At 45.4% G+C, this 27,744-nt stretch overlaps 1 protein-coding gene across 2 annotated transcripts in view; it reads left to right on the forward strand.

The window, feature by feature from the left end:
• Positions 1-27,744, forward strand: part of NTRK3 (neurotrophic receptor tyrosine kinase 3) — a 222,978-nt gene that overhangs the window by 146,238 nt on the left and 48,996 nt on the right. For both annotated transcript variants that reach the window (XM_064669020.1, XM_064669021.1), the window contains 2 exons: positions 21,752-21,882; positions 25,929-26,101. In XM_064669020.1, coding sequence (XP_064525090.1) covers positions 21,752-21,882; positions 25,929-26,101 — 304 coding nt within the window. The remainder of the gene's footprint in view (positions 1-21,751; positions 21,883-25,928; positions 26,102-27,744) is intronic.

Consider the following 27,744-nt stretch of genomic DNA (forward strand, 5'->3'; position numbering starts at 1 on the left):
GACTTGCTGCAGGGCAGTGTCTGATGTGCGTGATGCTGCAGGTCATGATCAGGGTATATTGAGTCTCCACAGCTGCTTATCCACATTGCACCAAATGAGTCCTGATGCTCTTTGCTGCTCTTTTCTTTATTTAGATGTGCTTTTAAGGAGTCACCCCTTCTTTCCAAAGAGGCTGAAGCTTCTTTTGAAGGTGGTGGTTTTATCTACCAGGAGGTCTTTGCTGTTTCCCTGTATCTGTGTCCTGCTGTCGAGGGAGGCAGAATTCCTGGGAGCTGTGGGCAGACAGAGGGAGCTGCTTCTGCTGATTCAGCAAACTGCAGCACTGCATCACTGCTGTGCTCTGACTTGTACCCAGAACAAGCTGCAGATCCTCAGGGTTAAGCTCTGGCATTAGCAGAGGATAAAGAGGCCTAGACACAGGAGTAAAGCTAAAAACCATGGGTTTGGAGGAGCAGCAGCAAGAGACCAAAAGAAATCAATGCTGAGTGACTTCATTTTTCTTAACATTTGGAAGCACTTTTGGTGCAGTTTGTGCAATGAGCCAAGGAGTCCTTATTAACCATGTACTTACCAGTGCCTGCAGAGCCTGAGCAATTGGAAGAAAAGTTTTACAAGCTGTGGGAAAGTGCATACAGCTGCTTTGAAGGGAAGAGAGTATGACAGGAGACCAGCACGCACACAGCTGGAAAATGTGCTTTACCTGGTGAAGTGATGATGTATCTTCTGCTCTTGTGGTGAATTTTGCTTTGCCTGTCTCTTTTGTGGTTTCTCCAGTGTCATCCCCCCTACATTCCTTGTGACAGACAGGCTCCTTCGTGGTGCCAGCATGTAGTCTGATGCCACGGAGCTAGAATAAATCCCAACCCCACACTGGTAAATAACTGCAGGAGGATTCCTTCGTAAAGATGGTAGTCTCTCCAGCAGTAAAGCAGAGTGCAAGTACAAGACAACTACATTTGAATTTTTATATTAATTTTGAACTCATGAATGTAACTGCTGACTAATCAGCAGGAATAAATTTTGGTTGTTCTATACAAAGTGGAGGGATTTGTTCCAAGCGCTGGTTAAATGACTTGCTCTGCTGTTAGTGAGTCATTTGTGACCCGTGTTTGATTCCTGCAGAGAAGTTGGCTTTTTGTAAGGATTTTCTTATGATTTCATAATATTTGGCCTTTTTTTCTCAAAGGTTTTGCTTCAAATATTCATGTTGTATGATGGATGGTGGTTTTGCTCTCAGGTTGGATTAGTGAATGTTTCAGACAGGCAGCCAGAAATGTAATATGCAGAGATGCTCTTCATTCAGTCATGTGGTATTTGGGGTTGTCCTTAACCCCATGTTTCTGTTTTGTATCTTGGGACCGGTACCATCCCAAGAGATCAGTCTGCAGGCAAGAAAAACTGCCTTTACCTGGGCCTTTGGAGTAGTTAAGAGCTTGTTTTCAGAGCAAGTAGCTTTCATGGCTCCGGCCTGAATTCTGGGAGCGGGCAGTGTCTGACCTGTGTGTGGGTCTCCATCCACTGTTGTCAGTGCAGCCACTGCTGGAGGTCAGCCTTGTTTGTGAGGAGTCAGGCAGAGCCACACTGAAGTTGCATTAGGCTCGATAAACTGCCAGGATGTCTGAACAAACTGACTGTGGCCAGGTCATCATTATTTTAAGTGAGTCAGAGATGTGTCTAGGCTGTTTATTAAGATAATTGGGAGAGGGAGGGAAGGATGTTTGCTGTCCATTGACAAGGCCAATGAGGTGGTGGAGTATATTGCAACATCTGATACAAGCGAGAAGGAGCTCATGGTCTTGCAAGCTGATGTATCCAAGACCTGGTCCTGCCAGGAGTCAGCTCCTGGTGCCAATAACAGGCATGTAAGGTGACATCATGATAATACAGTGTACACATTTCAAATGTCACTGTTGTGAGCTTGTCTTACCGGGCTAAAGAGTTGTACCTTTGCTCAGGTTTCCTCATGAGGCCTTGTTGTCTGGAAATTTTAGAGATATTCTGGATCAACCGAGCATTTTGGGTTTGCTGTGTCAATGTCAGACAATATTTGGGGATGATAGGAACAGCTGTGCAGTCACTTCTTCCTTGATAGTGCCTGATCCAGTCCCCAACAGACTCCCGAAGGTGGCTGCAGGTTTGCTTTGTGTATTCTGAGAGACATTTTTTCATCGGATGGTCCCAGAGGGTTTGAAAGTTTCAGAGTGTTTAAGCTCCAGTCACATGCTCAGCACTGCTAGAACAGCTCCAGTGGTACCCATCCCCCAAAGCCACCATATCTCACGGTGCACAGATGTTGCAGGTGACTGAGAAGGGACTCACTTAAAGGCAGGTAAGTGTCATTTTTCTCCTTTCAGGGAGCTGTTGTGTATAATGTATTGAATTCAGACCTCTAGCAGCAATTATTTTGATGGATCTGCTCTAAATGCATAAATGATAAGTGACTGCATTAGACAGTATCAGTGAGAAACTGTCAGTCCCTGCTCAGGAGAAAGCAGGGGCTCTTCTGGCTGGAAGCGCTGCAGATCTGGCACTGTGTGGGAGTGGAAAATGAGAAGAGCCAAGTGCTACTGGAGACCAGGGTTAACACCCACGGCTGCTCCTGTTCGACCACCCGGGTCAGGTCTGGAGACTGGAGGATGCAGCCGGGGTGCCAGCAGGTACAGCAGAGCTGTGGGAGGTGGTTGGCATAGCTGTTCGCTTCTTTAGAAAACTTGGGAGCACAGAACTGCCAGGGTGACTCCTTGGTGATAGTGCCAGCCTCTCATTTTCATTAGCAATAAGCTAAAAAAGGCTGTGGTGGGCCTTAACCCTCCTGCCAGGGGCCAGCAGAGCATCCATCACAGACGGATAGCCTGTTTTGCAGCCATATGACACGCTTGCCACTCAATCCCAGCGGAAGATCTGTGCAGCCACGGCTTCAGAAGAAGGTAACAAAATCCCTGACAGTGTATCTTGGATGACGGTACCATCCTATGACTAGACTGAGTTCAATTTAATCCTGTTAACCTCAGTGGGGACTCCTGGGAGCTGGGTACTGTTCTCTGTAGGTCCTCAAGCTTCTCTGCATGGTTGTAATGCATGAAGCATCTAATGTTGTGCCAGATTTCCTTCTCTGGATTCAGCGGTGCTGGCCCGAACCTCAAAAGAGCCGAGCAGATTGATATCAATAGCAGTCTCACAAGGGAAGAAGAATATCTCTCACCAAAAAGACAGTCATCCTTAGAAAACAAAGAAGACTCCTGAGTATAAAAGATACGATCAGGTATACCCAAATAGGTAAGGATCGACAACATCCCTTCTAAGGAAGATCTCTAAGATTCAAAAGAGCAAGGACATGTGGTGATCATGAGCTGTAGATAACAGCACAGACTGAAACCTCGCTCTCTGATCCCCCAAAAGACCACTGAAAACAAAGGGCTGCACAGGAATGTATTTGGATGATCCCTTGAAGGGATGGTTCAACCTTTTGGGGCACATCTGTGCCCTTAGTTTACAGCACTGTGAAGCTCATTCTGCCATGTACCTGAGCTGTTGGTGTGCCAGTACAAGGAGGGAGGCATCCCAAGCTTGCTGGACAGGAGCCCCAGGGAATTTTACTGCCCAGCCATCCCTGTCTGAGACCTCTCCATCTCTTGCCTGCCCATTTCCCTGTGCTCCCTTCTGAGTAAGAACGGATCCTCATGGGTTGGAGCTTTCACCAGATCTTACCCAGCTCCATGCTTAGGTTCCCCAAGTAGAAATCAGAAGATCACCATCTCTTCAGTTGTTTCTTTGACATAACAACTCTGGAATTGCCCAAAGTGGTGTTCTTCTCTGGAGAAGTAAGTAGATGTTCTCTGATCATGGTGCAGGGATGTGTGTATGTTTGTGTTTGTATGCATAGAAGGAATCAAATATTCATAATGGAAAGATGGTGTTGGATTTCCAAGGGAAGAGACACATTTATTAAATGTGATCTACAGCCCAAGGCAAAGAACTGGAAGTCGAGACGGTAACGCCTTCAGGGGCTGTGACATGGAGGTAAGTTTTTGCTGCAGCTTCCCCATCTGCAATTCTGCATAAATGACTGAAGTCCCCCATAGTGCACTGATGGATGAGAAAAGCCTGGCTCTGAGCTTGTTCTGGGTGTGATTCAAGACAGCAGCTCTTGAGACCCTCAGTAGCAAGCACGTCCCTGTGTCATGGAGACTGAGCTGGTGTCTCCCACAGAGCTCAGCTTCAAGCTCAGAACAGCTTCTCGGGTTTGGAAAGAAGCAGGGAGCCACAAGGGTCCTTTCCCAAGGGACATCCAAGCCCAAGTGCAGGCATCACACATACTGCTCCCTGCTCCCTCACAACCCCCTGAAAAAAAGACTCTTTGTTCTAGGAGATATAGATTATATATATTTTAAGGCTCCATGAATCATTCATTGCCCAAAGATGAAACTGAGCATCAGAGCTAAGAAAAGGCTGAGGTTGTGAGGCGAGGAGCCTTCCATTATTTATTGTACTAAATCTTGACCTCGTAGTAACTCCTTGAAATCTTGCCTTTGCTTTGGGAAACCCTCTTTTTCTCCTAAAAATCTGAACTATTCTTCTACTTTCAGTAGATAATTGTAGCAAGAACCTAATCAACTGCTTCCCATGTTGTGCAGCTTGATGATTGGCTTTCAAAGAGGTGTATGTCCTAATGAGCATGTGAGAACACAGTAGGGCTGTTGAGAAAATCATGGACATGTTGGCTTGGAATGAGAATGAAAGAGTCCTAGTGATGCTATGGGATCAAATAGGGTTGAGGGGTTAACACTGAATCTGGCAAACAATGGCGGGGGGAATAACTGAATGGTTTGAGAAGAGAGGCTGGGTGTTTTCTAACTGAGCCAGACACTTCTAGGCTCAGTGGGGCACAAGCCAGCTGTGAATAAGGGCTTCTGCTCACTTGTGGTCACTTGGTGGTCAGCATGAAATGAGTTTGTGGGTGTCAGCCTTGTTCCTGACAGCCAGATGTCCACAGAAGCAAATGCCAATAATTAAATCCAGAGCATGGCTGTATGATGCTGGTTTGTGGTGTCCTGACCTCTTGGCAGAAAGAAATAGTCAACACAACCTGTCTGGATAGCAGCAAAACTCTCAGCCAACAAAGTGGAAAGAGAGGAAGAGGAACTGGTTGGTTGTTTGCATTTTCTTTGTGTTTGTTGTTGTTTGTTTGATTCTGTAATCTAAGAGAAGGGCTGGAAGTTATAAGATCATGGTTTCCCTTCTTACATCAGTTGTATTACAGCAAAAATTCAGGTTCTACTTCTCCTGATTAAATGTCAAAATGTTGTACCACAGCAGTAGGAAACTATCATCTTGCTTTGCTATTGCCTTTTTAATTACTGTCACCAATTCATTGGCAGGAGTAATCTTACTGCTAAAGGCTGGAGACACCTTCCCTTTCCACCACTATACAGCCCCAGGGCTTGTAAGATCCACTTTTGGCAGTAAGGTGAAATAAAGAGAACTTCAATTATTTGCTGCTCTTCATTTGTGCCAGCACAAGACCTTATGAGGCCACAGTCTAACCTGGGTGTCTAGTATGGTTCAAGTTAAAAATAACCCCACTACCAGCCCTGCACCCTCAAAGGTTATTTTTCACTCAGAACCTTTCAGGGCACTGCTTTGCCAAACAGCAGTGACAGAACAAGGGAGAGGGTGACCCGTGGTGGGGTGGGGTGACAGGCACCCACAGAGTCGAGTGGGTGGCCAAACCCCCAGCAGGTTTCACCATCAGAGCTGGCAGCTGATAGTTTGCAGCAAGCAAACACCGTGACACCCAAGACGCTGCTGCAAAAACTGGGAGAGAAATGATTTGGAAATGTGCTCTTTCTAAAGCTTTTATTTTTTAATAGAGAAAACCTTTCAGGCCCCTTTTTAATTCATAATAAAGAGCAGGTTGAAAAGAAGGAGAGGGCAAATGAAGACAGTGAGGCTTGCTAACTTCCTTTAAAGTTGGAAGGTCACCTTTAAAAATGAATGAATGCAGCATTTGGAGGAAGCTCCAAGGCAGCAAGCCTGGGGTTCAGCACTAGAATAGGAGGCAGAACAAAGATGAAAAGAAGAATCCAGTTGGGATCTAGGAATAGCTGCAGAGCTGCAAATCCCCGTGGTGGACTTGGGTGGAGGCGGTGTTTAAGGGAGCTTCTCTGCCCGCTCTCTGAAAGCTGCAGTTGTGCGTGGTGATGTGCTGGGGAAAGTTAAATTTGGAGCTGGATAGCCAGCTGGACTGAGCAGGGACACATGGACTGGTGGTATCACTGTAGGAGTAAACTGGGATTTGGGATAAAATTAAAGCACTGCCTGCCCATTTGCATTCAGGACAGTGAGTAACCTGTTTTGGTTGTGTTCCTGATGACTCTTCCCCTTTCATGAGACTCTGTGGGGAGTGGGAAAAGGGTATTTACAGCATGAGTCCTGGTGATGATTTGCTGGACAGAAATCTTTTGGTCTGTATTTTGGATGCTTTTCTGGCTCTGGCTACTTTGGTCCTCTTTGTGAGCTGGTGAAATCCAGGGCATGGTAGCGCCGCTGTATCATATGGAATTATGTGAATATACTCCCTTCTCCTTACTCCATCCAAATCAATATACTGGATGCTAAGATACAGCCACATACTTCATTCTCCTCAGTTACCTGCTTCAGAAATCAGGTAATTCCTCCCCAGAATACTTCAAAGATGAGATGTCACAGGGGAAGAAGCCTAACAGCTGAAAAGGTAACCCACCCTTGTGTCCAACATGGTGCTTTCCCCCCAGTGCCAGCCCTTCCCACCTTTCCTTGAAAACCCCAGATGCATCCTGGGAGCTATGGAACCAGGGGAGGAGTGGGGACTGTGACAGGGGAAACCTGTGACCCTGGTGCTGGTCTCAGCTCTGTTTGCCCTGGGCAGAAGTTCCCTCCGTTGGGGGAACAGTTCTTAGGATTCACCTGAACTCATTTCATATTTAAGCACTTGCCTGTCTTTCCCTCTGAGCCAAGACGCAGGGGCATCAGACATGTGCTATCTGTTTCTTATTAAGTGGTTTAACAAGCCCAGCTAATTACAATGTACTCAAGGATTTTGTAGCTTATGAAAGCAGTCCCTGTTTGTTTGTGTCAGTGCTTTAATACATTAATACACCAATTAAACCTCAGGAGGTGTGCGTGCTCACATAGCTGAACATACGGGGAGGCACGTTGATGGTTTTCATGTCAACTGGGGCTTCTCTGGCTGTTTCAGCTCCAGCTCTGAAGGGATGCTTGTGGTTTTGCACTCAGCCTTGTCAGTGAAGGGACATGCATCCCCTACAGAAAAACATTGTTCTCCCTGCCCAGAATTATGTTGTTTTACAAGACTCAGGCAGACATGGGCACTCTGTTGTTAAGGTTCTCAGACAGGCTTGGGAGAGTTTTGTGGTCTTTCTTTCCTTCTCAGTGCTGATGATACAGGCAATTTGTGCATGAAAAGGTTGTCTTCTCTCCCTCAATTAGTCCCAAGGGGTCACCAGTGGGAGCATGCTGTCTGTGACATAAGTATTTGTGTGCAAAGGGCCCGGCACATTCATTAAGCTACACAGTAACGAGCAATAATCAGTGCACAAGGCACCCAGCGTGAGCCAGTGCAGGGATGGGGCTGGAGCAGGCAGGGAGGGTCGGAGGTAAAAGCGTCCTCCAGTGCACTCATAGCTCAATGAAAAGAAAGCAATTGTGGGGGGAGGAGAAGGAGAAATGACAGATTAAAGGAAATTGAGCAGCTGTAATAAATACACTTGAAATTGAAGTGATTATATTCCCTGCGGAGCTGAAGTGCTGAGGAGGGTCTGCAGAAAGGGCAGCTGCACAAAACCAGTGGCCTTTCGGCGAACAGGCTTACAGGGAATGCAAAATGAGTTGAAGAAATCTGGCTGGGCTTTAGTGCAGGTCTTTCAGATACAGTTGGGAAGGCTGCCCTAAATATTCAGTCTAGTAAAAATAAAGATAATAAAAAACAGGATGAGGAGACTGACATACACCAGACTGGCTAAGCAAGAGATTGAGACTGCGATGGGGCACTGCTGAGAGCTGGTACAGAGCATGTGGAGGAGAAGGTGTTTATCTGGAACGTGATATATGGAAAACTTAGACTGATGACAGAACAAAAGCCAGCTTGAATCAGCAATAAGAGAAGGATTATTAAATATTTTTCATCTGCCAAAATTGCATCCAGCTTTTTAGAGAATGAAGAGAAAGATCTCCCCATATGAGTGGCCAGCTGTTCAAGGGCATGGAACAAGGTGAGCATTCTCTACAGATGAAGAGCACATCCCATAATGTACACCTGAGGGCATGCACACGAGTTGCAAAACTCTTTGCTAACATTTTAAACTGTCTATTTAAAATGGAGCAGCTGGATGAGAGTTGGAAGTGTTGGAAGGTGTTGGACATAATGGAGACAAGAGACAGACCAGTAAGTTTAATGTTTGCTCTGGGAAATTCTTGGAAAGCTTCTTAAACTTTGAGGGATGTTGTGAGAGAACACCTGGAAAGCAATGGTTTGTTAAGGCCAAACTTATGTGGCTTGAAGTTGTGGGAGGTCACACTCAACTAATCTGTTGGCATTCCCTGAGGATGTCACTGCCACTGTATCTAAGGGAAATTCAGTGGATATAGTACACTGAGATGTTCCACAAGTATTTGACAAGGACCAGCATCTGAGATTAATGACTGGGGTTAGAAGCATCAGTGCAGGATTTAAAATAAGAGCCTCTGTAGAAATCTGCCCTAAGAGCAAGGGACAGAAAAGAGCTATGGTTAAAAGTGTTTCCACTTGGAAAGAGGTTGAAAGTGATGTGTCCTGAAGGTCATTCTTAATCACCTGTTTTTCATGATGTCTGCTAACGAACTGCAAAGGAAACACTGAAGGAAGAACCAAAGTCCTCCCTTTTGTATCATCATGGACTGAGGAATTTTTCACCATCTCTGGCTATGGCCAAGGCCCCAAACATAGCCAGTGCCTCTCGTGATTTGGGATGTGTTTGACAGAGAGGGATCTCAAGAGAGAGAAGAGAAGCAGAGAGAGAGAGAGAGAGAGAACACCACTTGGACCTTCCTGCAATACTGTGAGCAGTACTGGGAATGTATCCACACTGGAAGAGACATGGCACAGGGAAACTGCAATTTGTGCCACAGAGACACAGTGCTATCCATTAAGGAAGGAGAAATGAAGCAAGCTGGACAGCACAGAAATTTGTTGTTCATTGATCTCCTTCCAGAAATGAAGAAGTGATTTTTGACAGCTCAGCAATTATTTATTCCTTCATTATTTTTTATTTTTGTCTTCTTTCTCTACAATTCCAGTTTCTAGTCTGGGGACCTCAGATGACTTGATGTGAGCTCTCGTTTGCAGGAGAATTGCAGCTGACTGTGTAAATGCAAGAAGTCTGAGCGAAGTTTTGAACTTTGGGTGTTCATATGCACTCAGATATTGATCTGGGTAGGTTTTCCCACTAGCTGCTTGAAAAATCTCTGCCCTGGGAAAAGGTTAAGGGACTTGATTTAAACTCTGATTGATAAAGAAAAGACATCAAGGTGACCTTTTTAATACAAGCTGAATTTGGGGTCACTTTACAAGCTCAGATTGCAATAAGGAAACAGGATTTGCAGGCAGACTGATGGATTGGATTAGTGGACACTGGCCTCTGATTTTTCCATGTTACCATCCCAGGATCTGATGATGGCCCTCCAATTAAGGTAGTTCAGGAAAGCAACATATATAGTCTTGTTCAAGGTATTTTCTGATGAAATGAGACCTGTCCTAGGCTAGTGAGGAAAAACAGTTAAAGGCATATTGGAGATCTTTCCACCATTATACTCCACTCTGTGCTCTTCAGCTTCACCCACATATATTCATCTACAAATCGCAGTTGCCAGCTTTGGGAGGTTCTTTTTATTGCTCTGCATCCTCACCTAACTGCAAAACAGTATTACCCTTTCCCACCTTTCCCAGCAATCTTGCTGATTTTTCTCCTCTCCACTAGCAGTATGTTCTTGCTGTAAAACTTCAGAATGCACATTTAAATTTAAGCTGTTAAGCCATATATGATACATATATAGAAGTATATATATATAATCTTGGTTTTGTAGCTGAAGTTCCTAGTGGGTTGCCTTCCCCATGTGCCTTGAATACCAACTTAATAATCATCCAGTCCTCACACATAGTTCAGTTAAAGCTGAACATGCACCTTTCCACCATCTGCAATTAATCATGTCTTCTGAAGCTACCAGCCCTGCAGAATGTTTTCTTGAGTCTCACCAGGACCTTTAAGAACAATTAACTGGCTATTTTTCCTCTGGTGCAGACACTGATGTTTGGCCACAGGAGAAAACTGTAGGATTCTTTTTTTTTTCCCCTCTTGGACTCAGTGAAGTTTGTGCTGTTTTTTATGAAAATTCACCCAAATCAGGTGGCTCATAATGGCGTGAGACATTGCTGAAAGATGACAGACTGACAAGTGGACAAATATATATTGTTTTATCATCACATGTTTTCCACATGCTGGGGGTGTCAGAGACAATAAAAAAAGATGGATTCTCATCACAATAAATGCAGGACATAGCAGGGATATGGTGAAGCAGTGCCATCAGGGAAGGATGCCTAGGGTTCCTTAAGTAGCACTGAAATCCTGGTGATGAGGGATTTCCAAAGCCTTACTCAAGGAGACCTTTTTCTGGTTCACCTCTCATTCCTCAAAGAGCTCTGTTCCTGCCTAGGAGAGGAAGGTGCTGTTGACTGGACAATGCCTCAGCCAGTGCCTGTGAAACAAGTCGAATTCCACCTTGGAGCAGCTCTGGAGTCAATGCATGGCTGAGTTGCTGCCTTTCAGGGATCCTCTTCTATGGGATGGACCCAGGGTACTGGTGGACTCCTTTCTCTCATTTAGAGCTGCTTTGCTGTTACCTTCTTTCTTTTTCAGCAGTGAACCTTTCAGGTCCCCCCCCCTTCAGGGGAACCTTTTTCTAATGTTCCCCTTCTTCTGTTGGTGTGCAGAATCACATTAACACTAGTACAGCATTCATTGCATCCTACCTGTGCCTCAGACATAGGCCAAAGGAGCAGGAGAAGCACACACCTGGAGGGTTAAATGAGGACCAGCTGCTATCCCCATCAGATTAACTAATTCCTTTGTAAGATCCTCCTCCTCTTTATCTCCCTCTGCATAATTTGCTGCCTCTTAACAATAGCCTAAATCACCCAAACCACAGTAATTTTAGAGCCCAGCAGGCAGAGCTGTCTCACATTACTCCTCCTTCAGGGGTTTCCTTTTGCAGAAGTTGGAAAGATGGAAAAAAGGATGTGTAGACATGCAGGGAGAAAGCCAAGGAAACCTCAGGCAGAAAGAAAGATGGAACAAGGTCCGTTTGGGATGTTAGGAAAATGTGAGTCCGAGGGAACACCTCATCAAGCCATAGACATAAGCACAATTCCTGTGTCAGTCCTGCGAGAAAGGGAATCACAGGAGGTGGGAAGGAAGAGGAGAGATGGAAATTGGGCAAATTGGAAGGAGGCTTTCTAATGAAATCCTAACTTGAGCCTGAGATCTGTCTTTCAACACCTCATGTTTTTACTCCATATGTCCTTACTTTTGGAATTTTCTTGTTCTGTGGGTTTGGCTGCATTAGCCACTTGTTTAATGATCACCAAAGGAAGTTGGTGGTGGCAAAATGACTGGGAATGGAGCAAGAAAAGACATTGCTACCCAGAGTTCACAGTTGCCAAAAAAAAAAAAAAAAAGGGCAAAAAAAAAAGCACATGATGCTGTTTTTTCGAAAATTGTCTTTTCCTTTTGTGATGATGCTGAGGATGGGAGGATGGCAACAATCAGAAGCATTTCCAACCTGCCTGGAGCTCTAGATGGAAAATGCAGAAGACGAGACTCTCTCACCAAATTTCCTGCCTTGAGGTGGTTCAGAAATTCTGTCACAACAGATTTTTCTTGAAATCTTTATGAACTTCCATATCTGGAGGGAACTGCACTTTGTCTAAAGATACTTCTTCATTTTACACCCAACTTTGGGGCCAGTCCTTACTCTGTTCAGAGTAAGGGACCACAGCTGTAGTACAGCATGTGAACCTCTTCCAAACCATACCTCTTTCTTTAATGCCACCCTTCTAATAGTCACGTAGTTTCCAGAACATATTCAGTATATCTGGAATTTTTTAGCATTTGTAGTGGGGGCTAAATCCTTCAAACTGTGGATCAGGAAAGAGACTGAACAGTGTTGAAATAGTAGTATCAAAACCCCCTGAGAATCCTCAAAATTACAAGGAAAAGCTTAATGCTGTGACCTGAAGCCTGTGCTGCAATACCTACCTGGCTATGTCAGCAACTGCAGCATGGCACTGAAGTTGATGGCTGGGGTGTGGATGACACCAGTAGGATCTGGCTGGTGAGAATAGAAAGGGTGATGATTGACCATGGGTTGTCTGCTGGTCAGAGATACACCCTGCTGTGGGGGTCAGTACTGGCTGGGCTGAGCTCTCCTGGGTGCCAGCAGTGGCGGTGCACGACACACTTTTGTGTCTGCCTGTCACTCTGGAGCAGGAATGACATCTGATCAAGGCTGTTGCAAAGATGAGGGAGCGTTTCAGTGCAGCTCCCAAATTAAGGAGCGTGAGGAAGACCTGGTGCAGCGATGAGGGTTGGGAGAAAGGTTCATGTGGCATGAGGCAGTTAACCCAGCCCTGTGTGACATCCTCCTTCTGGGACGTGGGGATGCCATAGCCTAGAGGACCACAAAGGCAAAAGTTCAGGCTGAGTTTACTGAGAGCAAATTCCTTCCTACAAAGGACCCAACATCTCATTTCTGGCCTTGCAACAGCTCAGCACAATTCACATGCAGCCATGGAGGGGCTGCCTCCTGCACCAGGAACTGGAGTCTGTTCCCATCTCTGCGGTGAAGTTTTGACTGGGGAAATACAAGGCCCAATGCTGCCTGAAGGCAGGTGCTGCCAGGCTCCTGGCCCCGCTGGAGCAGGCAGAGCCATGGCAGTGAGCTTGCAGGCTGGGGAAGCTGATAGCCAAGAGCCCCTGGGACCTCAGGGTAGAAGGTAAGCCTCTGCATTCCTGCTGGGAGACATTCTCAGTGCTGGGAGGCTGCTGCTGAGACCTGGTCACTTCCAGCTTTCTTGTGATTATCCATCTCAGCAATAGGATGCTGTTAAGTGTCTGATTACTGTGTTGTTAAAGCCTTAAGCCTGAAATCTGACTATCACGTGGTCCCTCGAGGGGCAGCCGATCCTCCTCCATCCCTCCACCAGTAATCCTTCCTTTCCCTTGGAAAAATAATAAAAAAGAAAGACAAGTGGTATCTGTCTGCAGCAGCACTTTCCAATCAAGTGAAAACTAGCTGGAAAATCAAATCAACCGGTAAGTTCCTGCAAAACAGAACTCTATATCTTTAAAATCTCCTCTTTTGAAGGGATGAGCTGAATGGCAATAGCTGCTGATGTAAAACAAACCATTATTCCTTGTATCTCCTCTCCAAGCCCCCCTCCCTGCAGATGCATGAGTCTGAGGGAGGCAGATGCTCTCTGAAGACTATTTTCCTCCGTTAAATAAATTCACTTTCAAATAATGTGTAATTAAATGTGTGGTATTGAATTAATGTTTTATTCTGAGTGCTTTGGCAGCAGGGGACCTAGGGGCCTGGCTGGTGGAAAGAAAACATGCTCACCAGAAAGACTCCCTTCTCCTCTCTCTTTCCCTTTTCCTCCCACCCTGCCAAGAATCCCAATCCCTATTTCCAAGAGCTGCTGGAGTGTATCAGTGAGTCAGTGAGGAGGATGCTTTGTGTATGATCCTTTTTGTGATACATTGCCATGAGGCTCTTGGGCATTTCACCCAGTGGAAAGACCTCTGCAGCCCACTCAGTCCCTCCTCTACGTGTCTTCTGATGGTCTTCCTCTTCAGAAGAGCCCAGCTGTGTGTTAACCCTTGTATACAAAAAGCAGAGCCTGAGTATCCCCTTGGGATGTGAAATTGGTGCTGGATGCCTAAGGAGACAGACTGCTGAAGCTGGAGAGGCAGTTTATCTTTCCAGCCTAGTGCCAGCCAGAAATTATTTGAGAAGGTGAAGAAGATGTTGGTAATCATTGGATGTTTTTTAGCTCTTTTGTCTGGAATGTTAATAAGGTTTTGGTCCCGTCAGCAGTGTTTTGTGTTCCTGTGGGAGCCAGCCGAGGAGGAGTCGGTGCATACAGAGACATTGGCAAGCATGGGGTGAACCTTTGCTTTTTCCAGGGATCTCTGTGAAATGGCTTTTGGTTCTGTAGGACTATGCAGTGGTTGTGCATCCCAGTTGAGACTGCTCAGCACCTAGTAGCCATGGGACACTTGGCATTGCTCTCTTCATAAAATAGTTACTAAGTGGTTTGTACTCGGATTTAATGTGACTGAAATGGATGAGAAGGGTTTGAAGTTGTGTTTTGTTTTTACAGGAGTGTCAGGTTGTTTAAGCTGGGACAGACTTTTCTGCTTAATGTCTGTGGAGTGGTGCCAAGTGCATTCTAACTGTATTTTTTTTTCCAGATTTTTTCATTAAGAAAATGAGACTTTGGTTTGGTTTGGGTTTAAACTTTGCAGGTATGTCACTCCAGGTAATGTCACTCCAGGTAATGTCATCCACTTCGGAGTGGTTTTCAGTGTGATGTAGTGAGGGAGCCTGGCAGGTTTTGGACTTGCATCTGGTGAGTTGTTGGTTTAAGGTGTGATTGTGCTTTGCCTTTCTCTCAGCTCCTTCACATGCACACTCCCTTTCCACTTGCCTTCAGCTCTGAGAGCGCTGTACATGTGGACTGTTGGTGGTCGCTGTGTGGCTGCATTTGGAGCTGGTGCAGCAGCTCAGGTTACGGCAGCTCAGCAGGTGCTAATCCAGTCACTCCATGCTGCAAATCACATCCCTCTGTGGAGGTTGAGGGCTGTTCTGCAGAAAGACAGCTCTTCCTTGAATCAGTTCTGGGTAGAGTTAGCTGAGAGGCAGCCCTTTAGGTCAGGGCTCCCTCTCCATCTGCTATTGCAACAGCAAAAGCCAGAGGAGCTGATGATGTCCTGATTGCCGGAGGTAGGCTTGAAAGTGGTGGATGTAAGGTATTTACAAAGCATCAGAGATCTGCAGGCAGAGGTTGGTCTGTTTTTCTGAGCCTGATTACAGTGACAGCTCCTGGTTTAGACTGGCATTCCTGGATAATTTTTTTAACCTAGATTGCCCAGCTAAATGCGTCAAGGCTTGTTATTTTTTACCGAGGTTCATTTAGCAGCATGTAGTGCATTAGCTCTGGGTCTGCTGGGTCAGCTGGGCAATAATGCCTCCTTCCCACCTGGGATCTGCACTCTTGCCTTGCACTGCTCATAAGGAATGAAGGTGATGGTAAGAAAATGAAAAGAACTGCAGAAACATAAAATAGTTATCTTTTAAGGTCTTTATGGAGTGTGATCCTTGACTGAGCCAAAAACTGTAGTTGCTCCACCAGGTTCCCAAAGATTCAGATATGCTTTGCATAAACCTCTATGATTTGTGTCAGAACTGCTTGGTACTTATAATCAACAACTCTTTTGAATCCAAGTCCTTGAAGGGTGTCTTACAGAGGAACTTGGCAAAGAACCAGTGTCTGGGCACAGCGCCGAGTTGCTGGAGCGTGTACCCAGGCCCTTTCCCAGAGGTGGCTCATGTCAGAGCTGGGAGAGAAGCCACCACAAGTGGAGGGCTACCTGCTCAGAGTCCATGCAGAGATGAGAACCAGCCTGTTTATGTCTCCATTTTTTAAAATGATGTGGGACTGATTCTCCCTTTGTTTACACATACTTCACAGCAGCCATTGATTGAAATCAATATCCTTCATTGACTTTGATGGATTTGCGCCAGGCCAGGAGGGAGACTCCACCTCTGTGCAGCCTGCCTATGCATTGTCTTCTCTCACTGTTAGACAAGTCTGTGAGAGAATGACTTACCAGCCCTCCAGTGGCAAGGCTCTTTGATCTGGTCCTACCTGATGTGCACGCTTTGCTCTGATCAGGTACATCGGATAACTCATCAACATGTTTCGTTGACATCCAGGCTGCAATTGACTGCCTGACATGAAAGGCACTCTGCTTGGTACTTACATGTCTTAATAAGAAGATTTCCAGTATAAATTGTAAGCTTTGATTATTTGGTTTTAATTGTCATGGAGCAGCAAAGCTATGCAGCTCTTTTTTCATAAGAGTTATTTCAGCAGTATCAAGAAAGAAATGAATGAATCATATTGACTAAGTGAGAACTTTGCTACCTTTTTGGGGACAACTTAGGTATAAAGAAAAGAGACAATTCTTTGGCATAAATTAGTTGTTACAGCAAATGACTCAGCCACTACTAAAAAGTCATTGTTGTTATCATTTATAAAGTGCTGTTGATGCAAATGAGGCTTTAGAAGCTTATGAAAATCAAGGCCATATCTACAAAGAGCCCAGGATCAGACTCAAATCAGGATACCCTAGAAACAGATCTAAAATAAGTCAGTTTTAAAACAGGGTTTGAACAACAAGAGGGGAAAAAATAGAGAAGAAGAAAAAGAGAGAAAAAAAATGCCATGATTTGAAAAAGCTGAGGGAGGGAGGAGCTGGTGATGGAGAGGTGCAGGAAAGGACCTACCTTTAGGGAAAACAGGGCCACATGTGAGAAGGAAAGAAAAAAATTATAGAAAATTGATATTGGTCTTTTCTTGGCTAGAATAGAAATCTTCTGGTAAAGAGAGTGGCAAAAGTAAATGGAGAAATTTCTGTAACTTTTTTCTGTTCAGCCAGCAAGCCACATGTTGTTTGTGAATTAATAGTCCAAGATCAAGAAACTCACTAAAAACACAACAATGAGACAGACTGCTTGCTGATTGGGAGTTTGAAAGAAGGAGATGTGAGGAAATAATTGAAATTAATTAATCTAACAATTGAAATTGACCTGGTGTAAATGATCCAGCATTAGTAGTTTTGCATTTCACTGTAACTTAAGTACTGGCACTGCTCATGGTTTACTCTGCTTGGAGTTTGATTTGTCCATTTACCTCCCTCATCTGTGTCCAAACACAATTGTGCATCCAGGTTTCAACTGTATTATCAAACCATGGTTTTAAGTATTCTGGCTGTGATGGGAATCTGAAATGCAGAATTTGCAGTGTCACTGAACCCATCTCTTCTTTATATGATGCCCAGGACTGATTTAGAAATGAGACAATAATTGGAAAATTAGATTCGTGAAATGTACCAATGCAACATCCCAATATCCGCTCATGTGATTGAAATCTGGTGGTTATTCAAAACAAGTTGTTTTCATTGCACAGTTTGTTACCAGCTCCATATGCTCTACCTGGGATTTGGAGGTTGGGTCGGGGTCTTTGTACCTCTGCAATATGAGCATAAAAGATGGGAGAAGAGTCATTGAATCAGTGATACAAGTGGAAAAATCCTTGCTTTTCCAGACTCAATCACAAGGGCCAGTGCAGAAGTGACCCATCAGAAAATGGTAGATTGATGTGTAAGAAAAGCAGAATTAACCTTGTTCCCTCTTCTTCTTCCGCTGTATCTCATGGATGTGCTGGGTTTGCAAGTTTAGCAAACTAGAATGTGTTTGTGTCAAGGAGACGAACAGACATGACTGAGGACACATGGGTGCAGTGATGGGGAGGAAGTTTCTGGTTTTAGACAGCCACTTTTCTGATTAAATTCACTTTAAGCAGAGATCAAATCAGCTGTCCTGCAAAAAGGTTCAGAGGCAGTTAGGTAAGATCCCTTTGCAGATCTGCAGCTGCCACCCTTCTGCCTCGGCTCTTCCAGTGAAAGGGAAAGCTTTCTGCTTTGGAGGCTATTTGTAAAGGTGGGTGCAGTGTCCCAGACTTGTTCTTGTTAACTTACCCTCCTGCTGCTGTCACTGAACTGAAGTCACAGGCCATTTCCAACCAGCTGCAGGTTGGGTGCTTTCTGGTGTGGTTAGTGGGCTATTCACAACAAGAGTTTGAAACACTTCCTCCATGTGTTAAATCTTGGTGGACAAGAAGGAAGGTGGAAAATCTACCCAACTTTCCGTCTGTGTCACGCAGCAACATAGTAATCCCAAAACAAGGACTAAAAGATGTTTAATTTTAAACTGGAATTATTTCGGTGTTGTGTGCTCACATCCTTCCTGCAGATACAGCACGGCTTTGAATGAATTCCCATCATGCTGTCAAGTCTGCTTATTTTCCTGTCAGGTCTTCCTGTGGCTCCTGCAAAGGTTCTTTTTTTGAATTGTCTTGTTGGCTTGTTTTTATAAGTTAATGGTACAAGGGAAGAAAAAAAACCAAACGAGTGGTACTTAGGGGAAGGCAGTTTGCATACACCTTGTCTACAGGGCTGACTGCAACACAGCCGAGACAGATTAGCACACCACTGCCTGCCTAAAACAAATAAACACCAGCTGTTTATCAGACAGGGCTCAGCTTTCTCCAGGAGGAGGTAAACAGATTTATGCAGATGAACCTCTGAGGTGCCCTTGCAGCAGAGCATCCTTCATGGCTACTCTGCCTTCCTTATGAGTTACAGCCAGGACAGACGAGCACAGAGGTGCAGGGTTAGCACAATAACACAGCCATCTGCACTGTGCCGGGGTGGTTTGTCACTGCTTTATGGCCAAAGCCCATCTTTAATAGTAATTTAGAATTAATCATAGTGCTGATCTCTCTGCGAATGGAAGAATTTGGTGTAAAATTCACTATTTTAGTCCTATAGCAGGTGAAAAAGCAATTTATTATAACTCACTTATTATTCCATTTGTGTCTAAAATGCTGTGAAGCAAAATTTATGGCCAATTGAGGTTGAGAGAAATTGTGATCAGCAAAAGTACTTTTCTGATTCTGCATTAAGATTGTCCAGTTGCTGTCAAACTACTTAACTTCATGACCCTTTTATTTTTATAACCACCCAAGTTTATTTTAAATCCAGCAGTGCTACATGCATCCACCACTGCAAAAGTATTGCTCCTCTCTCAGTTCAACTCTGCCTGCTGCAATAGCACCTTTAATTCTTCATATAAATTTTCCCTGAAGCTTCTCAGGTGACTTTAAGAACTTGCTGCAAAATCTGGTCTTGAACACAGATGGGATATTATTTTAATAATGTAGACATAATTACACAGTTTGGATGCCAGCTCTCAGAAATGTCTGATCATTTATTAAGATGTTGTTGGGAGGAAAAATTGGGAGCTGAACATTTTGGGCAAGACTCTGGAGAGTTCAGAAAGAGAAGTTTGCTTCAGTTCTCATGATGTCGCTCACAAGAAGTATAAACATTCTCAAATAGTATTGCTGGTTATTCTGAGACAGTTTCCTTTTTAACTTTATCTCACACCAAACAGGGCAATCAGATTGCAATTGCTACATTTCTGAGTTTTTTAAAGTGTCCTTGGGCTCCTCTTAGTATCAGATCATTCCCCTGCAGCTTTCTTGACTGCTGCTATTCAGGAGACCAACAATGCAAATATGTGGTTTGTCAATACAGTAAGTCCAAGGTACTGTAGTGATGAGTGTTATAGAAATGCTTGCCAAGAGAAAGAGGAAAAAATCCTTTCTCTCTACTCTATAAAGTAAATTGGTACCATTTGAGCTTTTCTTAGATTAGGACTTTCCTCACCCAAGTGCATCACTTAACATTTCAACACATAATATCTCAGATTTCTCAAGGTACTCCTTAAACACTCAGCTAAACCAGGTGGAGAAGGCAAAGTCCACATGTGATTCGTTCTCCCTGGCTGTCACTGCAGGTTTAATACCAGAATAATTTTAGATGTGCCTACCACCCTGTGCCTTAATGTTACAAATGTTATTAATATTGGTAAGTAACACTTTTCAGTCTGCGGAACAATTAACAAAAAGGTCAATGAGAATTCCCCAGAGAGGCATCTTTCATTACAAGGCCCATTGCTTATGCAATCTCACGGCATCCATCTTCCCAAACAAGCCAAAGGCCCAGAGATGGCAGCTCCTTAAACCTGCCTCTGAGCTCCTAATTAAAAAGCTTAATTGTACAAAATCCATTAGGATGCTTGTCTTCTAATCCCTTGGAGTTTTGATGCATTGTGTTACCTATGTTGTTGTGGGGCACATGCCCCTCTGGGTCGATACAGGTACCTGTTTGGACACCTGGGTGGCAGGAGCTGGTGGCAGATTGTGATCTCTGTTAGTGACATGTCCCTGCAGCCAGTTTGAAACCTGGAGTTACTCACCTGCACCTCCTGGATCTGCAGTGTCCCATGGAAAATGCACCCGAGCCAAGGGGTGTGTACCTGTGCCAGATGGAAGAGATGGAAAAGACTCAAAAGTGGTCCAGTTTGTGAGCAAACATATTCAGGGTTATGGATGCTTCAGGGTAGGAGTGGAAAGAGGGCACTGACCCACTTAATGCCTCTGCTTGGGGAGACCTGTCATGCATCAGCTTTTGCTCACCAGGCAATGGAGAAAAGTGTACAGCTCTCCACTGCCCTGCCATGACCTTCAGGCTGAAGCTGGGGGTGGTCTGTGGTGCCAGAGTTCTCAAGGGAGGCAGTAAGCCTCACTGAAGGACAGTTTAGAGAGATGAAGTTTTGGGTACTGTGCCTCCAGAAAATGCTATGGTGGCTGTGCATCTGTAGCTGCTTCTACAGCTTATTATGGGCATTAGAAAGCCTCTTTGTATTGCTGAGGAGCTGCAGGGGTGCTGTGATATCAGAAAAGTGCTTGGAGGTTTGGTAGCAAGTAGCTGTGCCCTAGTATTGTTCCCAGAAGTGAATATGGAAACTCACAACTTCTCCCACCAACCAGTGGCATTTAATCATGCCAAAGCATTAGTGGATATCCCACAGTCACTTACCCACCCTTGTAGGTGCCTGATCCCTGGGTAGACCCAGCCCTTAGGAATGACCTGTTAGCCGAGCAGACCAATTTTCTTTGGCCTCTGTACCTTTGGTAAATTAATAGCTACTGCTCTTCTGATTCTTCCTGAAACCTGCGTTGCTATTCTCTGTCAGTCCTTGCCATCCTAAATGTCAGTGGAAAGGATCATTGAAACTAATGGATTCAGTTTGTCTGTTGTGCCAGTGACTGTATCCTGGGATAACCTTTCTGAGGTAACAGTCGAGTAGAAGGCTGCAGGGTCAGGGTCCTGCTGCAGGACAGTACTCGGTGCTTCCAGCCGGCTCCTGCTCATGCCCTACCGTGCATGGGGGTCAGTGGTCCTCCTCCTCTTGGGAATGATTTGACTTGCCAAGGTTGAACCCCAAAAATCTGCTGTGTTTGAATTTAAACTAATCCCATTTGAAATGCAAAACTCAACAGGATCTTCTAATCTTGCCTGGCCTGGCATCAGAAGTATGTGACCTTTGCTACGCCTCACAGGAGAAGGATTATTTCCAGGATCATTCCAAAGAGATTCAGGTCTTTATAGCAGAACTTGCCCCAAAGGTTCCTCTCCCTGTGGAGAAGCTTGCCACGAGCTTGTCATGAGAACATGATAAACTTCAAGTACTTTCCTCGCAGATGTTTTTCGTGAGACTAGCTCCATCCCAGAGATGGCTGCGTTCTGTGGGTGGGTAAAAAGATCCCTGTAGATGTTTTTGCAAAGCAATTTCAGATCCCTTGCAGCTTGCAAGAAAATTGAATTAGTTGTTTTCCAATTCCCTGAATTAACCCTGATTCATTCTTCCCTCAACCCTCTCCCTCTTCCTCCCCCCCCTCCAACAGATGTCCAGCATATTAAGAGGAGAGACATCGTTTTGAAGAGGGAGCTGGGAGAAGGTGCCTTTGGGAAGGTGTTCTTGGCCGAGTGTTACAACCTCAGCCCCACCAACGACAAAATGCTGGTGGCAGTGAAGGTAAATCCCAAGGGTGAATGGCAGGGGCTGGCTGGCAAAGCGAGACTGGATGAGCCTGCATGGGAAAGGGAAGCAGGGGAGGGCTGGGGGCCATGGGTGGAGATTTATTTGATGCTGGAGATTGTGGTAAATCCACTTAGTCACACAAAGTTTCAGTGTTTCGCTTCAAGGTTGTCTGTTCTCACTAATGCCAAAACCTCCCTTCCTGCTGGCACGCCAGGAGACAGACAGGGAGGAGAAGCTGGTCTGGAAGCAGTGAGCTCCCATGCAGCTGAAGCAGCCAGCCCAGTGTGGATCCACCTCCCTCTGTGAGACACTGGGGCCCTGCTCCTTCTGGATTTTATCTTTTTGTGTAACATGCAGAAGCTGAAACAAAAAAAGGACTCAGCAAAAATAAGTACTTAAAAGCTAAGCACGATGAACCAATTTTCTGGGATCAATTTGCCGCAAGATGGGCAAAGCAGCTCGGCTCAGCTCCACTCAGCTCCTGCTTGCCTAGCCACAGGTCGCTCCTGTTTTTCTTATTTTGAGCCAACACAGGTTCAGCTTGGCTTGTGCTGTGCTGCTTGCATCCTTGTGATAGTCCCTGTGTGAGCTGTGTCCCATCAGCATGGTTCTGGGCAGGGGAGACCACTCAGTGCAGAACTGCGCTCTCCTCTCAAGTGGCACCAGTTGGCAGACACATACAGTCTAATCCCTTGGATTTAACCAATGCCTCCTAACTCCTTGGAATAAGTTCTGCATTAGAACCGATGCTCTACAGGGGGGAAGGTTCCAGCACTCTCTCCAGCATGCTGGAGGCAACCAGTTACTTGAGAGTTGTTCTAATCATTGGCAGCTCAAGCCTTTTTTATTTGTAAGCTCGTGTGTCCCCTTTTGCTCCAGCAGTGAAGTGCAAGACTGAACCTTTCACCTCTGAGACTGGTTAAAGCTGAGGCAGTGAAGACACCCATATGATTAATTGCTTGATTACAAGGCTGGTACCTGCCTATCAGTGTCAGCCATCCCTTAGCAAGCCTGGCTCTTGAGTCTCTTCTGAGTTTCATTTGCATGTAGGCAGAAACAGCATCTGAACTTGTTTCTGTTAATTGCTACTATGAGCTTACATCTCCAAAATGCCTTTCATCCTGCAAGATCATACAGTTCCAGCTGTATGGAGCAGGGCCTTGGAATCTGGCTTCTTGCCAACTCTGGGAGTGGCAGGGGAAAAAAAAATCCCTCTAATTTGGGCCACATTATAAGTCTGAGGTAAAATTAAAAAAAAAAAAAAAGAAAGGTTTTACATATTAAGTTGAGATTTGGCTGCATTTCCTGAAGATCCCATGCTCCTGATAGAGGCTGAGAACTACCTCCCCAGTCACTGCAGCTCAGGGCAGCAGCAGGATATTCTGGTTAAGGGCAGCTGAGTCCACAGCCCAGAGCCTGCCTCTGCCCTGCTCTCAGGGACTCTCTCCCAGGGCCAAATAAAGTGGCTGTGTTACTCACTCAGTTAAATGGACTCAGATTTTCAGCAAATCTAGAGGTCGCAGCCCCGCAGATAAACTGAGTTTTGATGTGATGACATGGACAAGCTCCCTGTTTTATTCAGCTTGCCTCTAAAAGCATGCTAAGAAATGCACAAAAACTATATCCAGCAAAGAGTGTTGAGGTGACAAAGTCAAGTACTAGAAATGCTGGAGGGGCTGTATTCAGGGCATGTCCTTCAAACACGTATTTTTCATTTCTCTGTGAGCTGCTCCGTTGTGGTGATCACTCCTGTTCAGAGAACTCCCTAGATGTGAGTGTGCCTGTTTTCACAGCTTCCCAGCAAGTTGCTGGGGTTGTATCATCACTGTTTTGCAATGGATGAAGGGCAGATGGAGAAGCAGGAAAACTGAGCTGAAGGGATCCACTTAGGTGGGAAATGGAGTTACTGACCTCCCTTTCCAGCCCCTGGACAGCAGGTACCAGACTCAGAGTGAGCCCTGCTGCAGCAATAAACATACAGTGCTTGTGGAGACCTGGCCATGATGCCACATAAAAGGGGATTTTCCAGGTAATATTGAAACAACTGTCGCTTTGTGACAACAGATGCAACCTTGCAGATGCTCAGGGACTTGCCAGAAATTATGGAAGAATCGTGTGATGGAGGCACAAAAAAATCCACCCCAAATCTTCCTGAGAGAGTCATTCCAGTGATTTTACTGAGACATCCCTTCTCTTCCTCTGGTTCTGGTCTTCTTTCCCTGTTCTATCTCTGTTTTCCTCATTTCTAAATGTTCGACTGTGTAACTTTAGTAATGTGGGGGGTTTAATAACTTTTTTTTGATGTGTCATATTTACAAACTTACAGTCCTAACACCTTCTAGAAATGATTGTGTGTGAAGGGGAGGAAACCTAAGCTCACTGCAGCTTGAAATACTATGTCCAACCACAGGAAAAAGGGGGAGAAAAGAGTGATGGGGGAAGGGACTATTTCCCTGCAGAAGAATAGGGTAGCATCAACATTATGAAGATATTAAATGACTAAAAGTAATTGGGTGCCTGAGATAAGGATGGATGCTTTGCCATCTGCACCATGTAACTAACATTCATCTAAATATCTCTAGTCAAGCTATCCCAAAGGACAAAGAATTAAAATAGATTTACGCCATGTGTCTAGTAGTTTGGGAGCAGAAGAAGAAGACGAGGTAGTGTCCTAAGGCTTGGGGAAAAACCTTCCAGCAGATCTGCTCCAAGGGGAAAAGTACCTGCTCTGAAGGACTCACTATATCCAGTAGTACCATGGGCCAGCCAAGGTGCAGTAACAGTGTGCTGGGTCCTGTCCTCCAAGCACAGTTTTCTGATGCTTAACATCTCTTTTTAAGCATAAATTGCAGCCTGCACCTGCTCATGCTGCTTCTCCCGTCTGTATGGGGAGATTGAAGGCAGGGGGAAAAGGAAGAAGGTATATTTGTGCGTAGGCAAGGGGAGAGCTACCTCATGTCCCTCACTGCTGAGAGGGAACTGGTGCACATCAGAGTGACTCAGGACAGCTAGAACAAGTTTCCTTGAGTCTTTTACAGCTCCTTTTAGGCTGCACTCTTAAAGCCAGAATTGGTTTTAAACAGTCCTGGCATGTGGAGGATGGGAGGATGTAACTGAGACACAGCAACTCAAAACCAGATTTGCCTCTTCATTTCCTTAAATGTTTGCAAAGACTGTGCTGATTCTCATGGCCATTCCATCTTGTCAAATGGTCTGGACTTCAACTTTTTTATCAAGTTCCCTCCCTTGGTACCCTGACATAACAACAAGCTGCTTTCAAGCTAACTCACCAATGCAACTGCACAATTATGCACGGACAAGCCAGACTCCAACCCTGGGAATTCCTCCCTGATTACTGGCTGCACCTGCAGCAACATCTTCATGGCAACTCTGCAATGTCAGGCTTGTCCTCACCACCTGGAGCCTGCAAGCTGCCCTGCAATGGCAAAGTGGCATGCTCAAATTGTGGAAGATGAGATATTCTCAATAAGGATACCAATTTCAGCATCAGTCTTCTGGGGAGCTGCTATAAACAGCAGAGAATAAAAACATGATTTTAAAAATTATGAGAAAAAACTTGACAATGTCCTTCTTCGGAGGCAGTTTGAAAAATCCACACAATAACTGCACAGCCAGGCAAATCCATCTTCTGAATAAAGGCAGTGTAGTCAGCTATTTCAAAATAAAAGATAGATAGCAAGGACTGGCTGGCTCAGAAATTTAATAATAATGAGATATGAAGCCATTCACCCCTAGGTCACCAGTACAAATTCTGCCCAAACTGGGAATAATTGGAAGCTATTACCCTCTGAGGCATGTTTGCTGCTGCCTAAGAAATGAGCTGGGGAACCCACTGGGCCAGTAACTACATGAACAAAACATTTAGGTGGTGCCACCAGCCCTCCTAGAGCAATGGGGCCGGTGGCAGCGGTTCCGCTCCCCTCCCTTCCTCACCAGCTCCTCTGTGATGCTGTGACCCATTTATTCTGCTTTTCCCTCGCCCGAGCCCACCCTGTGCGTGTCTGTGTCCCTCATTTCAGGCACTGAAAGACCCCACGTTGGCAGCCCGCAAGGATTTCCAGCGGGAGGCAGAGCTGCTCACCAACCTGCAGCACGAGCACATCGTAAAGTTCTACGGCGTGTGTGGGGACGGAGACCCGCTCATCATGGTCTTTGAGTACATGAAGCACGGCGACCTGAACAAGTTCCTGAGGTAAGTGTGAAGGAGGGCGTGGGAACTGCTGCACAGCCACCCCAGGGGGAGTTCTGGCTCAGTGCTGCACCAGTGACATAATTCAGTGAGCTGAGGAAGGAGAGATGGTTGTTCCAAGGACAGCTTGTAGGAGATGATAGTCCTCACCAGATCTGGTGCTTTATTAGCCCTGTCCCAACATTTCCTCTTGGGTAATCTCAATAGTGGTCTCTATGAGCTGTGGAAACCAGGGGTTTCTTCTCCCACCTCAGCAAGTTTGAAGCTGCAGGAGGTGTGTCTGCAATCCTCTGCCCTTTGGGGGTAGAAGGACATGATACCACAGCTGTCAGCAGCTCCAAGTCCTGTACACCCAGCAAAGCCATGTCTTGCTGAAGCAGGAAGGCCACTTGCCATCACTCCCTCAGTCACCCAGCTCCTGCTTCAACAGCACAAGAACCAAAATATTCCTTTCAGAAACTTGCTGGAGTCCGTGATCTGATTGGTATCCTGGGCATTTACATGTCTCTAGTTCTCATTCCTGTATTCATAAAAGACCTGAGAAATGCTGGAGGGGCCTCAGGCAGTGACTGTGGAGTCCATCCCTGATCCCTGGTCCCCATGCCTCATCAGACAGAGATCCCTTAACCTGTAGCACCACACTACTCAAGAAGCCTGTCAAGGCCTGAAAAAGTGCCATAATTTCCTTCCCTGTCTCTAGAGAGATGTAACTTGCTGGAGCCTTCCCTGCCCCCCATCATTCAACCATTTCATCAGCCTGAGGCAGATCATTTGTGTGCCCTGCATCCACCAGCAGCAAGGGGAAGGGAGCAGCTGTGGGAGGATGTTTATGGTGCTCTTCTCCCACGAAACAGAAATTCCGCTCTGAAACCTGCATGCAAGTGGAGTGGTACTTACCTCTTGAAATAATTAGTAGTTTTATTTCCCAATATTTAGAAAATTGGACCCTTGATATTTTCCTGTTTTGACTGCAAAGTGTGAATATGATTGCAGGAGGAACAAGAAGCTTGTGCGCTGCAGGTCTAGGTCTGGGGTTGGGATACACTCACTGAGTATTTTTCTGCCATTACAGTCAGTTTCTGACCAGGAGACACAGGTTTTCCCCTGAGGTTTTCACTTCCAAGCAATCACCTACACCAGAAGAGATATGAAGAAGGATCCTAGAGGTTTCTTCTTTTGTCTGTCAGGTAGTGATAACCTGTCTGCAGCTCCACTGGGGCATTCGCTTGGCAGTGGATGAGCTGAGAACATTCCTGCATTGGTTTTCCTCCTCATTTTCCTCATCTGTGGGTAGAACAAATATGATTTTATAGCTCAGTCCCTGTCTCAGGCTCTGGATAGATAGATGACATCTTTGGCAAGGTAGGACAAGTGAAGGCTGCTGCTACATTGGCTTTACAGAGCTCCTCAGACCTATGTTCAAGGGGGAGCAGCCTTGATTACCCTGGGACCCTCTCTTGTGGTACCTGCAAGGGCTCAACAACCTTCCAGCAGCAGCAGATTGAACTCTACCTACTGGCATGAAACCATGAGTTGAACTGAAAGGTTATTTTAGCACAGATTGGTGATGCAGTGTTAAGGGCAGTGCCTCAGCCTTGTGACTGGAGGAAGGCAGTCTGAAAAAGAGCATGAGACATGGTGTTCTT

Source organism: Pseudopipra pipra, chromosome 12 (assembly GCF_036250125.1).
Source record: "Pseudopipra pipra isolate bDixPip1 chromosome 12, bDixPip1.hap1, whole genome shotgun sequence".
Taxonomy (NCBI): Eukaryota; Metazoa; Chordata; class Aves; order Passeriformes; family Pipridae; genus Pseudopipra; species Pseudopipra pipra.